The sequence below is a fragment of the Mytilus trossulus genome, chromosome 12 (assembly GCF_036588685.1).
Source record: "Mytilus trossulus isolate FHL-02 chromosome 12, PNRI_Mtr1.1.1.hap1, whole genome shotgun sequence".
NCBI lineage: Eukaryota > Metazoa > Mollusca > Bivalvia > Mytilida > Mytilidae > Mytilus > Mytilus trossulus.
This window is the reverse complement of record NC_086384.1, coordinates 46,417,735-46,433,721: the sequence shown is the minus strand read 5'-3', so window position 1 is coordinate 46,433,721 and position 15,987 is coordinate 46,417,735. Positions and strand designations below refer to the sequence as shown.

At 30.7% G+C, this 15,987-nt stretch overlaps 1 protein-coding gene across 1 annotated transcript; it reads left to right on the top strand.

The window, feature by feature from the left end:
* The first annotated feature begins 14,061 nt into the window (after positions 1-14,061).
* Positions 14,062-14,808, top strand: LOC134692508 (uncharacterized). The gene has a single exon (XM_063552965.1). It carries the CDS (start codon positions 14,062-14,064, stop codon positions 14,806-14,808), a length of 747 nt encoding a protein of 248 aa, XP_063409035.1.
* The last annotated feature ends 1,179 nt before the right edge of the window (positions 14,809-15,987 follow it).

The window sequence follows — 15,987 nt, the reverse complement described above, 5'->3', positions numbered from 1 at the left end:
CAATAACATTTTTCATCTTAATGTTAACAAAAGTGTTTTTTAAAGTCATTATGTTATACCATTTCTACAGCTCTATCAAGATACACATACACTAAAGTATACACCAAACCTATATCGAACATAATAAAATGTTGACCAAACAACAAGCTACCACACATTCCACATCCAGATAAATATTACCTTTACTTCAAAGAAGATACATGTACAGTCGTTACTTCTACTCGCTGTACCACGTCTATTATTTGACACTGAAGGTTTTAATGAAGAAAACGAGATATGAAAAACTTCCTGAAGGAAATTTACAATACCTTTCCTGGAAACATTTCATTAGCTCATAATTTAAACAAAAAGATGGACATCATTACTGTTTAATTTATTTTTGTACGACGAGAAAAACAAAAATGAAGTAAAATAAGTCGGATGTGCATGAAGGATAAATTGATATTTTCTTTTCTGATCTGCTTTTCTCATGCTTTTCGTCACAAATCAATTTCCGGATATGTCAGTAAATGTATATAAACAGTTGTCTGTAGAAACGTATAACAGCAAGACCATTGTGTCATAATAAAATTAAATGTTGCACTTTGTAAATACAGCTGTTTCTCAAACCACGCCTCTTTTGGTGAGAATTAGAAAATTCATAGAATTTTTTTTTTACATACTGGTTCCAAGTTATGCTCTCTGTGTGCCATCTCATAGAGACATGCCTTGGGAAGGTTACCAGTAAATATATATGTGCATATTGTTTTCATTGAAATCTGAGGAACGGGTAGTTAAAAAAAAATAGTGTTTGTTTAAACTTTGAAAAGTTCAGGGTATATAAACGTTGGAAATATGCCACAAAGCTCTATATAATAATGATTCATTATGTAATTCATTTAGCATGATAGATACATTCGCATTTTATTATTGATTATTGATAGTGAAATTCATAGAAAATTGAAAAAAAACCAACAGGAATACCCCCTCAAACAAAGTTCGTAATCTTGATTTCCTGAGAAAAAAATTATTTCGTGGATATTAAAACGACACGATCGAACATTACCAACCATACATGTAAAGCACCTGAATAAATGTACTAAAAAGGAAAACGAAGCTCTATCTTAAATAATTAGTGATATTAGTTAAAATTCAAAATTTATTTTCGTCTGTAAACAACCACTACCGGTATAAATGTATCACATCAAATAAGGATTTATTTTATTTTTTGTCAGTTATAATTTGCAGTGATACCACATCTAACTACAATGTCGATATGCTTGCAATTGAAATTTAGATTTTAGATTTAGATAAATTATTAGACATGTCTTACACAAAATCTGTCTCTGTCTTTGTCTTTGTGTTGGTAAGGTACATTTTTTTCATATCTTTATATTCATACTTCATATGTTGTGTTTAAACATTGTCCACGGACAAGGGGAGCAATAAGATTGATGTATGATACAGATCAAAATTGAACAGTTGACGATATTTACATCCCAAATATTGGACCTCTGAGAAAAACAGACACACAGTAAAAAATGCTTTGTAAACATCATACTTAAAGAAATTGACTAAACAGACCCTTTATTCGAACTTTTATGGATAGATTGCAATCATACCTCATCTCCTTTTTTAAATAGACGATTTTTACAAATTATGTTCAGCTAATAGTACAACAAATAGCGAAGGTTATAGGTCATGCTAATTCAAAAGGCCAATAAGAATTATCAAAAATACTTCAAAGGACAATTAACCCCATTACAACCTGGGACTGTTCTTTTACAAACACCCTTAATTCTAATATCCGGACTAGGTCAATTGCGAAATATGGTGGAATTTAACTAATTTTACGTAAATAAACCTTCATCTTTTTGACTTTGAGTACAATAATTATTGCACGTTAAATAGTGACTACATCATTTTACAATCCCTTAAAATATAAACAATTACCCACTCCCTGTCCCCCTATCCCTTCATAAAAATTATGTATCACCAGTATGCACTAACATTTTTTAATAATGATTTGTAAATTGTGATATCCGCATTGAGTTACACTATATAGTCCATTTTTCGCTTATGCGAAACCGAATCTTGATTAACCGAAAACCTGTATAAACCACACATGTACGTAAGGACCGTCATATCAAATTATTTGCGTTGTGAACCTGATAAAACCGAACATCGGCCAAAAACGAACAAAATATTAGGTCCCGAAGAGATTCGGTTTAAACAGGTTTTACTGTACTTTGATCTATTGAAATATTACATTAAGTTGTATATGATTATATATAATATATATTCGATTTTTCATATATTTGTTTTTATTATTATGAGATAAGCCTTACCTTTACTTCAATGAAGACACATGTACAGTCGTTACTTCTCACTTTACCACGTCTATTATTTAACACTCCAGGTTTTAATGAAGAAAATTAATTATGAAAAACTTCCTGCAGGAAATTTACAATACTTTTCCTGGAATAATTTTCATTAGCTCATAATTTTAACAAAACGATGGACATATACTTGTCATATATTTTGAAATCTTTTTTTAAATGTACGGTGAGATAACAAAAAATGAAGTAAAAAATTAAAATTAAAATCGATAGATGTACTCCATCTTCTCTTGTAATTGTAGGATAAATTGATAATTTTTCTGTTTTGTTACTTTTGTGAATTTCCTCATAATTCATTTTCCGTAGAAGTAAGTATATAAACTGGTGTGTTACTGATACATATAACAGCAAAATAATTGTGTAAAAATACAGCACTCAGGGTAGAAAAAATGGAAAAGTAAATGAAAATGAAATTGGATTAAACACATGTTTTCTACGAATATAAAAAAGAAGATGTGGTAAGATTGTCAATTAGACAACCGTCCACAAGAGACCAACATGACACAGAAATTAATAATTATAGGTCAAAGTACACCCTTCAACAATGAACAAACCCCATACCGCATAGTCGACTATAAAAGGCCCCGACATGACAATGTAAAACAATTCAAATGAATAAACTAACGACCTTCTTTATGTAAAAAAATGAACGAAAAACATAACAAAAAGATATGTTTACTGATATTGACTCGGGAATCAATATATTAAAATTTTATATTTAGTCTTCATCCTACCGGTAGTAAACTCCTTGATTATTTGGCTGTGCGGAATGTATAAGTACCAGAATGGCAACTTCAATCATATGCCTTGTACAGAGAGTGTTTCATACTCTTTTAACGTTGACAACACATGCCTATTTATTAAACTGTATGATCGTTGGCAGTCCACATGTCATCAAACTATCCGTTTTTAAACTTTGTCCACCCAAAACTTTTTTTTTAAAGATGGTTCGACATAAATGTCTAATATAATAAACAAAAAATAAAGAATTTTTCATAAATGACATTTTATTTAGTTTTGGATTTTAAGGAATCAAACAAAGATTATAAATCAAGAGTAGTCTCATTTCTTTTTTCTCTTTCTTCTCTCTTCCCTCCCTTTTTTAAAGCAATAAATGTGTAAATGATTTTATTAAATTTTAACTCCTCCCTCACAAAAAAAAACATAAATAAATTAAATAAAAATAAATAACTAAGATAAGTTTTAAAAGTAATTAAGAAATAAGAAAGCAAAAAAACAAAGAAAAAAGGAAATCTATGAATATATAAATACATATCGGGAAATACCAATGTGAAGAGGTAAATAGAAAAAAGAATTGAGAACTACTTGCATTCACTTTCACTTTCTCTCAGTCTCTCATACACACATACAATTCTTACTTACATACACCCATACAATTGTTTACAATTATATGCATCAAATAATACACAAAATATAATAAAAAAAAATGCTCACAGATTAATATCATACTCTATGATGGAAATATTTATTGTAATGGGGTCCAAAATTTTTCATATACATCAACTATATTATTTTTCTTTGCACTATAATATTCATATGTCTGATATTGTTTAATTCTATTTTTAAAACCAAAAATATTAGGAGTATGTTCCTTAAACTTACATTTATATATAAGATTTTTTGCTACTATAAATAAAAGATTCGTGAATAAGCTTTCTGAATAGAAACCAAGGTATATTTGCTTTTTACTGATGGCAAAATCCCTCCTATACAATCTTATTTGCTGTAATAATGATGACCAAAATTGATATGTTATTGGACAATCATAGAAAAAATGTAAAATAGTTTCGTCATCAAGTTTACAAAAAGTACATGAACTAGAATCTTTCTTCTTTATCTTGTACAAAAAAGAGTTTGTAGGAATTATTTGGTACAGTATTTTGTATTGAAAGCTTTTTAAGTAGGTATCTTTGCAAGACTTCCTTAGTAGCATAAAATATTTTTGCCAATTTTCAATTTCTAAGTCTTTCAACTGCTCCAATTTCTGAATTTAAGGGGAGGTTGAATTATATGATCAATAAGACTCTTATACACAAATTTTGGTTCCTTATTATTAATAATCTAAGTACAAAAAGCATCAGAGATGTTGACATTTTCAATCTGTTGAGAATCACAATATTCTTTTATGTGATCTCTAATAAATTTTGGAATATTGGAGATTAGACTGTAATTTTCAGATTTCAGGATTCGTAACATAGCCATGAATTTCAAGCAGTTTTTCTTTTTGTGAAAAAAAAACTTTGTCACCACCAAATTTGGTTAATCCAGACAGTAATAATGTCTGCCATGATCCCTCTAAATTCAAAAGATGTCTTCTGACCCAGCTTTTTTTTTTAGAAATGTACTAAAAGATGACAAATGCACCATGTTCAAACCTCCCTGCATAAAATCCCCAATTAGTGTATTGCGTTTTATAGTTCTAATTTCCCATTCCAAATAAAGTTATAAAAGAGAGTATTTAACTCTTTAGTTTTAATCTGGGATAGATTTGGTAAAGCTGTGAGCAAATGAATTATCTTTGGTAATGCCAGAGTCTTTACAACAGTAATTTTACCAAGTAATGCAAGTTTTCTGTGTTCCCAAGCCTTAAGTATTGATGACATTTCCTTGATTTTTTTTGTGAAATTTATATCTAACATAGCTTGTAAATCTAATGAAAAATCTATTCCTAATAGTTTGAAATTTGATTTTGTCCATTGAAGATTATAATTAGGACAAGTATATGTTCTGTATATTTTTTGTTTCCATACCAAACAGCTTTGGTCTTGGATCCATTCGTTTTTAGCCCAGAGACCCTGTTAAAAATATCAAAACATTTTAAAGTCTCCTCTAAAGATTTTTCCTTTCCATCTCAAACAAGAAATGTGTCATCAGCATACTGGCTCAACAATAATGCTTTGTTGTGAATAGGAATACCGTGGATGTCAGATGTAGATTTTAGTTTTTTAGAGCTAATATTTCAACACCTATAATAAATAAATATGGGGATAGGGGTCACCTTGTCTACAGCCTCGCTCAAGATTGAAAAAACTTGACAATCACCATTATATATCACATAGCTTTTAGCTTCTGAATAGAGAGTCGCAAACGATTTGCATACAGATGGTTCGTATCTTAAGCTTTTAAGAGCTTTTACTAGAAAATCCCACTCAACAGAATCAGATGCTTTCTCAAAATCAACAAGTAACAGTAAACCAGTCATATTATGCTTTTCCAGATAGTGCATAAGATCATTTGATAAGCGTATGTTTCCCCAATGAACCTATCTTTAATAAACCCATTATGAGTGTCACTTATAATAAATGGCAATACTGGTTTGAGTCTGTTAGTTATAGCTGCTGAAGCTATTTTAATGTCAGTATTCAGTAAACTGATGGGTCGCCAATTACTCATATATCACCTATCTTTTCCTTCTTTTAGACGGCAAGTAACGACACTCTGATATTGAAAACTGGAAAAATGTCTATGCTCATACCCAAACTATAAAGATCGAAATACAAATTGACCGAGATTTCTCCAAATAATCGGAACCAGGACTCTTACCATTTGTCATATGTTTCAGTGTCAAAGCACATTCATTAAATGTCAAGTTACCCTCACACAGATCACATTGTTCCTGTGTGAGTTTAACGTTATGGTTATAAAAAGAGTTGTCTTCCCTGTCAGATATTCTGCTTGAATACAGAGTTTTATAAAATTTGTGTTGTTCAAAAAGAATGCTTGATTGTTCAGAAATATGTTTACCTTGCTCATCAATCAATTCAGCCATTGTCATTTTAATGAAATTTCTCTTCTCTAATTTGCAAAAGTATTCGGAGCATTTTGATCCATTTTTATGCCAGTTTGCTCTTGATCTGAGGAGTAAATCTTCAATCTTTTGTTCCCTTTTATTTTCTAGTTCTAGTATCTTCCCATATAAAGTAGCTTGAACATTAACATTTGGTTTTCTGAGTTACTTTCATAATGAACGCTTTGTCATACATGATTAACTAAAGAACCAACAATATTCATATAAGGTCAACCTTGCGAGCTCTTGAATACCTATTGAGATTGGAAATCTACATCCAGTATGCAGGTGTAGTTGGTATATTTCTACTAAAATGGGTCAAATTAATAATTTCAAAATCACTATCATCTCGTTTGTAATAGATTCTGTACTGAGCTGACCGTTTGTGTCAAGTAAGAGGTCTAAGTCTAAAAATGAGACAGAGATAGCCGTGTCTGCTGATAATTACATTGTATCAATGAAGGATATATTAATGGAACTCATTTACAAATATTTAGATTGAAAATGGAAAGAACATCTTCAATATATCTGATGTCAAATGAAATGACCCTGTTCTTTGAATTTCTTGTTCTTGACAATTGTCTGAGGGAGCTTCGACTCATATTGAAATTGGTAAAGGTCTAAAGGAGAAGCGCACAATTCTTACCCATAAGAATGCTGATAATTTTTAAAAAAAAAGTCAATCTGAATACTCAACAAATATGTTCTCGACTAGAAAAGCCTGCATACTGATCGCTTGTTCCTTTGTGTTGATTTTTTTTTTTTTTTCACTATTAACAAAATATGCCGTATAGTATCCCAACTTAATAAATTAATAGCGTATACTACCATTTTTAGGTTGGTTAACTAGTTAATTTATAATATTAGTGTGAACATATAGCTGTAAAAATGATAAATCACATAGTTTTCTATAATAACATGTAAAGTATTACACATGAATAACATGTAAAGCATTACACATGAATAACATGCTACTCTAAAAATTTGCACATTTCCTTACAGAATTGACCAATTGTCATCTGGTGAATAAAAAGACATCACGCCACCGTGAATGTCAAAAAACAAATTGTATCGAAATTATGTGGAAAATGTGACTCTTCATTTTTTAGAAATTAGATATTGGCATCTTTTTTTCTTTCAAAATCTTTGAAAAACGTAAGGATTTTGTGATTTTCAAAAATGGCTTTATAACTATACATGCACATCTTTAAAGATCTGAATGAAAAAGGAAAAAGAAGGAGTTGTCTGGTAATATTTCTATTAGTACTTCGTGTATAAAACTAGGGGATTCCGAATATACGACAAAGAGTCGAAGACAAGAGTTTAATCGATATAGGAAGATGTGGTGTGAGTGCCAATGAGACAACTCTCCATCCAAATAACAATTTAAAAAATAAACCATTATAGGTTAAAGTACGGCCTTCAACACGAAGCCTTGGCTCACATCGAACAACAAGCTATAAAGGGCCCCAAAATTACTAGTGTAAAACCATTCAAACGGGAAAACCAACGGTCTAATCTATATAAACAAAACGAGAAACGAGAAACACGTATATATTACATAAACAAACGACAACTACTGTACATCAGATTCCTGACTTAGGACAGGTGCAAACATTTTCAGCGGGATTAAACGTTTAATGGATCCAAACCTTCTCCCTTTTTCTGAAACAATAGCATAACATCACAACATAGAAAAACATACGATAGAATATCAATTGGCAGACTTAACTCAATCAAAAAACGTATGATTACACAATGAACGAATAAATTTGATCTGCGATATCTGAATACAAATGCATCGCATGTATTTGAATATTTGGAGTAATTTTAGAAAATGAGTTACCTCTCTTATATCCACTTTACATACTATGATCAACAGGATTCATATTATTGTGAGATGTAAACTATGCTACCAGCTTTGTATGTTTGTAACTTATATGTTGCTTTGTTCTCTGTTCTTTTATATTACCAGAACCTGCTAATGTTTTAAAAGAATCTTACAATTAATTAATAATATGTATAACATCAACAGTTTACATAAATATGTATTAATATGTAGTGGTTTTTTTTTAACTTAAATAGATTAAATGTCTTATGTTTTACCTTTAAAATGTGCCATTAAGTGCAATATTTATATATTCACAAGCATTTTATTTGATTTTCAAAAATGTCTGTTCACAAATGTGATATTAAGTTAAGAAAAAAAAGAAGTCAAAACTTTTATTAGAACTTCATGAATAAAACTCGAGGATTCCGAATATATATCTGACAAAAATTTAAAAAGAAGAAGAAGAAAATAATAGTGGTTATCTGTACAAGAATCTATGACAAACGAGCGATTTATAATTTTGAATTTATAAGTGTTTCACACCTCAGTAGCGATAACTGAATTTCCCTTGCATAACAAAATATATTTAGTTGAACGAAGCACATGGAATAACATGTGCCTTTAATGACTGAAAAGAAATAAATGCAATTATCATGCTTTTCAAAAGTAAAATAACAATATACCGAACTTCGAGAAAACTTCTAAACAAAAAGTCCGTAGACAAACGGCAAAATCAAAAATTCAAAAACACGAAACAACTAACAGAAGAATTAAAGACAAAGACAAGTATAGTTATGAGAGTAAATTTATATACAGAAAACACGTAATAAAGAAAAAAGACGAAAATATTTACTTTCTCAATAAAATTCTTTTGAATGTGTTAAGTTGAAAATTTCCTTCAATCTCCCATTACAGATTTCTGATATTTGTTTTTATATAGATTAGTGTTTCTGAAAAATAAGATGTATCTAAGTTTAATTATCAATTAAACCATCCATCCTGGCTTTGTTAAGGGTTCACACTAAAGAAAAAAACAATTATATATTAAGGAAACGTTTAAGATTCACCAACAATATCATGCTTATATTTTGAAAGTCCAGCCGCGCGATTCGTCTTCAAAAGACCCATCAACGACACTCCAATGCAACAAATGAAAGCCTAAATCAAATAACCAAGTTTAAGAGTATTAAAAATAAAATTTCCGAAATTTGTTTTTTAGAACAGAAGAGATCAACAAGTGTTTAAAATATAAACATAGACATTTTTGTTGGTTACATTCCATTGTAAATTATCAAGTGTTTCAATCTGACATTTTTGTTTTATATAATTCTACAAAAGACTCATCAATGACACTCAAATGAAACCCTTTCCAAATAATCAAGTTAAAAAGTATTAACACCAAAAATTCAGAACAAAAATGGGCTTTATGGAAGAGAAGAGAATAACAAGTGCTAAAATCTGTACACCTTTTTGTTGGTTATCAAATTATTAAGTTGAAAAGTATTAACACCAAAACAATCAGAAAAAGTATGATTTAAGGAATACAATAGAATAACATGTGATACAAAATGGAAAACAGAAACCTTTTTGTATGTTATATTTCGTTGTAAAGTAAGCAAGTGTTGAAATCTAAAAACTCAGACATTATTTTTTTTATTTCGTTGTCAAGGTACCAAGATTTATAATCTGAAAATTTAGCATTTTTTTGGTGTAAAAAAATATTTTATATTTATGGTCCATTGTTTGTTATATCCTCTTGTCGTTGCTTGGTTCTTATAAATCTTGGCATTGGTGTATTGTGCTATGGTCATGTTTTGTATTCTTGTCTTTGCATTTTGCGTCTGTGATTTGTCTATATGTCTTTTTTTTCTTTGCTGAAATACTTGTATGTTTTCATAATGATTAAGATTGTAACACAATGTTGACTGATGTACCCCTATTTTTGACATTTTACCTATAATTTCTATTTTATTCATACGAGTGAGAGGTTAAGCTAGCTTTAAAACCAGGTTTAAGTCCCCATTTTCTACATATGGAAATGATTGTATAAAGTCAGGTTTATGAAAATTGTTATCCATTCTTTTGATGTGTGAGCTTTTGATTTTTCCAACTGTTAAGGTACTATCCGTTTTGCATTAACCTTGTAGCTTACTTATTCTGTCAATTTATTTCATATACATACAACTAATGTATTCTCGAATATACTGTAAAATATCCATTATAATGATGACATTTTTACTAAAAACGTATTTTGTGGTGTGGCCTGACTTACTTTCATTGTATTTTGTATGACAAATTATACAGTTGAGGCCGCTGGCTTCCGATATCTATCTCGCTTACTAATTTGTCATTTTGAGTTGTTCACCTAATTTTACCAATATAACGGAAATGTAAACAGTTGATGTACAAGAGGAAGATAGAGCTATCTATTAAACCAGGTTTAACTTATCATTTTCGTCTGAAAATGCCTTTCAAAAGGCGAATTGTAACATTTTTTTAATAAGTTCTGTTTGGTGATATAACTAATTGTTTGATTTTGTCATTACTCCATTTTTTAATTAACCTTGGAGTTCATTTTTTTTAAAGTGAATACTAAGTTTGACCCTTAATTAAAGTGTGGTGTTGATTTTAATGTGAACAATCTGAGCTCATTTTTTCATTCATCTTGAAAAAAAAAGAGTTGAACAATATGTAAATATTTAAACGATTATGAAAAAAGAACACAAAAAATCACATTATAATTTTTTTTCTGTGATAATATATTTAAAACTATCCTAATTGTTCTAGAATATACTTGTTTTCTTAATATCTTAACGTGTTTTCGTCAAAAGAAAGTATACATTATATTTTACACTAGTAATTTTAGGGCCCTTTATTGCTTGTTGTTCGGTGTGAGCCTAGACTCCGTGTTGACAGCCGTACATTGACATAATTTATAATGGTTTACTTTTATAATTTCTATTTGGATGGGGAGTTGTCTCATTGACACTCATACCACATGTTTCTATGTCTATATGATAAATTCACATCTGTTAATTATCTTGACAAACAAGAATAGAAAAAAAGAGAATAACATGAATAACTAGGTAACTGATTATATAGAGAAAATATAGAAAATTATCCTTATTGTTAGTGATGCATTCTAAAGATCTGACCATGTTTTTGTCACATGTAAGCATGTATGATAATGATGGAATCTTCATTCTTTTAAGCATTAATTCGACAAAAAGAAACTAAATCAGTAGGTAAGTAGGCATATAGTTCTATGTAAAATCATCCTTATTGTTAAAGAAGCCATTTGTATTCTAAAGATCTGACCATGTTTTTGTCACAAATAGGCATAAAAGATGAGCATGGAATCATCATCCTTTTAACTATTATTTCGATAACATGAAACTAAATCAGTAGGTAAGTAGGCATATGGTTCTATATAAAATTATCCTTATTGTTGAAGAATCCATCAGCTTTAATTACAACACTAAAATAAATAGCTGAACATGAAAGGAGGGGGTGTAGTAATATTGATTGTTTATCGCGTTAATGTAATCATTCATTGACATTCATAGATTTAAGTAATTCTAATTACAAAAGTATTTCTCCAATATAAGAATAAGCAGATGTGATCCAGCCTAGGAAAACACAATAAGAAGACCAACAGGACAATAACGTTCATTTTTGTAAACATGTCCTGTCTTGATCTTCTGATTTTATTGGAATAAAAGTTGTTTTTCTTAGATTTTTTTAGGAATGAATATTGTTAGGAAGGTTGGTGCCTTAGAAAATATTTAGAAAAAAGTTCCAATCTTTATAAAGACGAAAAGACACTTTTAAAAGAATGCAATCTTTAACAGCTTCATTAGCTTTTGGGTCAAGGGAACTTCTTTCCGGCAGGGTAGTTCTGAGGCGTCTATATGGCTCATTTAAGAATGGTAAAAAACCTTATCATATCTTTCGATTTTTAAGCAACAATGACATTATCCCCTGTTAATAAAGGATGAGATATAGCCTTATTTAGAGTATTAACAGATAGAACATACATGCTGATAACGTGTAGAGGAGTGTCATGATCTTTTCAAGTTAAAAAATCTTTGCAACATGTTTTGAAGAGTACCATTGTGACACAAAATTGAGAATGGAATTGGGAAATGTGTCAAGGAGACAACAACCCTACCAAATGCAAAATTGTATTTCCATTGCCATCATCAACATACTCTTTTCTTTCTAGTGGCAGTCGAAATGTTATGTTTCGTCCAGGTCGAACTACTTTTCATAACTTCAGGTCAAATATTTTATTGGTGACGTGTTCGTTTTGAATATTTGCTATTGATAAGATAAAACATACAGCAATCAATCAATAAATCGGCCATTATTATAATAATTTCTCTTAAAAACTGAACCAAACTTTTCTTGAAATAATATCTTTAGTCGGTTTAATATTTGGTGAATAACCAAGATTTAAATTCTTTGCAGAAATTAAAATATTTGACAATACAAGGTTATATTAGGGATGAGCAGATTATTACTAATGAGGCCTTGAATGACTTACGGGGAGTAGTATACAATATTATTTAACTTTATCAACAGTAACTTAGAATAATGCTTCGAGCACATCAACACTAAGTTCAGTCATTTAATAATAAAAATCGTAACTCCTAGGAATATTGTCAATTGTTTTCACCATTTTGTGCAAACCTTGAAAAGAATCAATTCCTTATAGACAATAGATGGCATGTGGTACTTTTAGGAGATAGGCAGGTATATATCATCAAAATATACTGCTGAAATATGACAACTATGTTCGATTCATACTGTTTTTATCTATGACAGTGAAATGTCAGATTTTACCAACAAATCGCTTAAATGTAATTTGATATATTTGACTTAACATTGACAGATGTTATAGTTATGAGCAAATATAATTTTCCAATGGTTTGCAATTTATAGAAATAAAATAGAAAACATTTTTCAAGGAAATCAACGTGGAATGTGACCCTGTTTACACTAGCAATGATATTGTTGAATTGCAACAATGCCAGGCTTCAGTACCTTGGGAAAAGATAAATCAAAATGGCAAAAAAAAATTAAAGATCAAATACCGTTTCCAAGAATCCCAGAACAGTTGCCAATATATGCAGTTTTATCACATGCTTTACATTTCCTAAAAAGTCAGGAACCTGTAATTAAGTGGTGGTTGTTTGTTGCTTTGATACATATTTGTTTTTCAGTGTTGTTTTTTCTACATAAAGTAGGCCGTTAGTTTTCTCGTTTAGATTGTTTATCCTATGTAATTTCGGGACCTTTTTAAGCTGACCATGTGGTATGGGTTAAGTTCATTGTTAGAGGTCGTATGGTGATCTTTATTCGTCATTTGGTCTCTTGGGGAGCTTTTTTTTAAATGGCAATCATACCACATCTTCTTTTTAAGATATAATGATTTATGTTCAGCTGATAATGTCTTGTTTCACGTTTTTTTTATAATTAATTTTCAATCAACTATATATTTATGTGTATATATGATGATTGAGCAATGAGAAAATATATTTCTAACATTTTCATAAATATTAAGAAAAAAAATACCAGAAACATATTCTCAGATCGATGTTCAGATTTGATGTATTTTTTTTACAGGTACCAAATATGGGTCACGCAGTTTTATTGATTACTTTATGTGGGAGTGTTTTCCGTGTCCGATTTTACCTGACATTTACAATCGTATATGATGATACATAAATTGGTTTAGTATTATTATGTGAATGTTGTCGCGCACATTAATATATTTATTAATAGTATCGGAAGCACATGACTTGTTTGTGTTTGTTTATGTTCAACACGTGTTGATGAGCACATGGTTGCATACCTGGTTTGTTATTGTATGATTTGATTGGCTATTGTATGTCGCAATGCAGGTATTCTACCCGTTTGTACGAGGGTAGGATCGTGATTCTTGTGCAGAATCTCATTATAAATATAAGATATTTTTATAACCAGTTATTCGAAGTTCTGCCTTTACAGAGTAGCATATCTTCCGTTTCGTTATACACATAATGACCGAAAACCACTCAGACGACGAGGACACTTTGCTTTTGCACGAGCCACCAGTACATTCAGGTGCCAAGTCTAGTTCTGTACCAAGGATAAGTGATCAAACTTTTGAACTTTTTACATCTTATTTTGATAGTAAGATTTCTTCTCTGAAGAACGAGTTAGTCTCCGGGAACGACTCCCTAGCTAAGAAGCTGAAGAAAGAGGTGTCTGTTAAGCTTAAGGGGGAAGGGAATCAGATTCAATACTCCTTCAACTCAGATATAGTTTCCGAATTGCAGAAACTTCAGAAGCGTACATCCGCGGAAGATTCCGTTAGCACCAATTTGATATCGGGCCTTATTCTTAAAATCAACAGGAGGAATAAATTGATTCGAATTGCCGACAAGTCGCCAGCAGGCTGGTCCACAGTCAGAGAATACGAAAGTGATGACCTGGCATCAGATTCAGAAGATGAAAAACGCTTACGGCAAGCAGAAAGCAGGGCCCTCAAGACAATCAAAGAAAAGAAAACCCGTGGAAAACCTTACTCAAAACCGTCCGCCACCGTTTCTAGACCTGCCAACTCTACTGATACTAGTAACAGTTACTATCAGCCTTACAACGCTACTCAGCAGCCCTTCCCGAGGTTCCGTCGCCGCGAGGCGACCCCATACGACACCTGTTACGAGTGTCACCAAACTGGCCACTTCAAGAGAAACTGCCCAAAAGCAACAAACAAACCAACCTTTGGAAACTTGTCAAAGTGAAAAGATACAAGATGAGTATATTTCTTTTGTTGACAATTTAATGTTATTTGGTCATAGTAATGTTCTCTTTCAACATGTTAAATATTTTGATAATATAGATTTTTCAAAAAACGCCAAAGGAGTAAAATCAAGCTTATTTAAACATATAGAGTTTTGGAAACACATTGGGGCCAACAAATTTGTGTTGGACACCATTGAAAAGGGTTATATAATTCCATTTATGAAACAACCCCCTCCAGTGAAATTTCGGAATAATAAATCTGCTTTAAAAAATAGTTTGTTTGTAAATGAAGCGATAACTGGGCTAATTAGCAATGGCTGTATTCTAGAAGTACCATTTCAACCATTCGTCGTTAATCCTCTCAGTGTTGCTACACAAAAGACTGGTAAAAAGCGTTTGATTTTAGATTTAAGTGAATTGAATTTCTATGTTTTGAAAAACAAGGTAAAATTTGAAGATTGGAAAATTGCAATGGAATTCTTCCAAAAAGATCATTTTCTAATTAAGTTTGATTTAAAATCTGGATATTTTCATTTGGACATCTGTAAAGAACAACAAACATATTTAGGTTTTTCCTGGAATAACAAGTTTTACTGCTTTTCTGTATTAGCTTTTGGTTTAAGTAGCGCCCCCTATATATTCACTAAATGTTTGAGACCAATGGTAAAGTATTGGCGAGAAAATGGTGTTAATATTGTTCTTTATCTGGACGATGGATTAGGCATGGATGAAGGTTATAAAAATTGTAAAGATACTTCTGAATTTGTAAAGTCATCACTTAAACTGGCTGGATTTATTGTCAATGAAGAAAAATCAATTTTTGAACCGGTTCAGTGTTTAGAATGGTTAGGATTGATTTGGGATTCTAAAGATTTTACTTTAAAGGTGCCAGAGCGCAGAATTAAAGACACTAAAAATTCTCTTGATATTATACTAAAATCATTTTCAAAATTGAACGCACGTATGCTGGCTCAATTTGCCGGAAGAATTATATCAATGTCACCAGTTATGGGTAATGTCACAAATTTAATGACGAGGCATATATATTTCGCGATAGAAAACAGAAAAACGTGGGATTCAAAACTATATTTAGTATATGAAAAATGTGTATTAGCTGAATTGAAATTTTGGCAGGAAAACTTGTTGGAGCTTAATGAGAAGCGTTTATTGAATGATTC

Bases quoted from the DNA above. Each gene is read 5' to 3' on its own strand.
- LOC134692508 (XM_063552965.1), top strand. From the start codon at position 14,062: ATGACCGAAAACCACTCAGACGACGAGGACACTTTGCTTTTGCACGAG.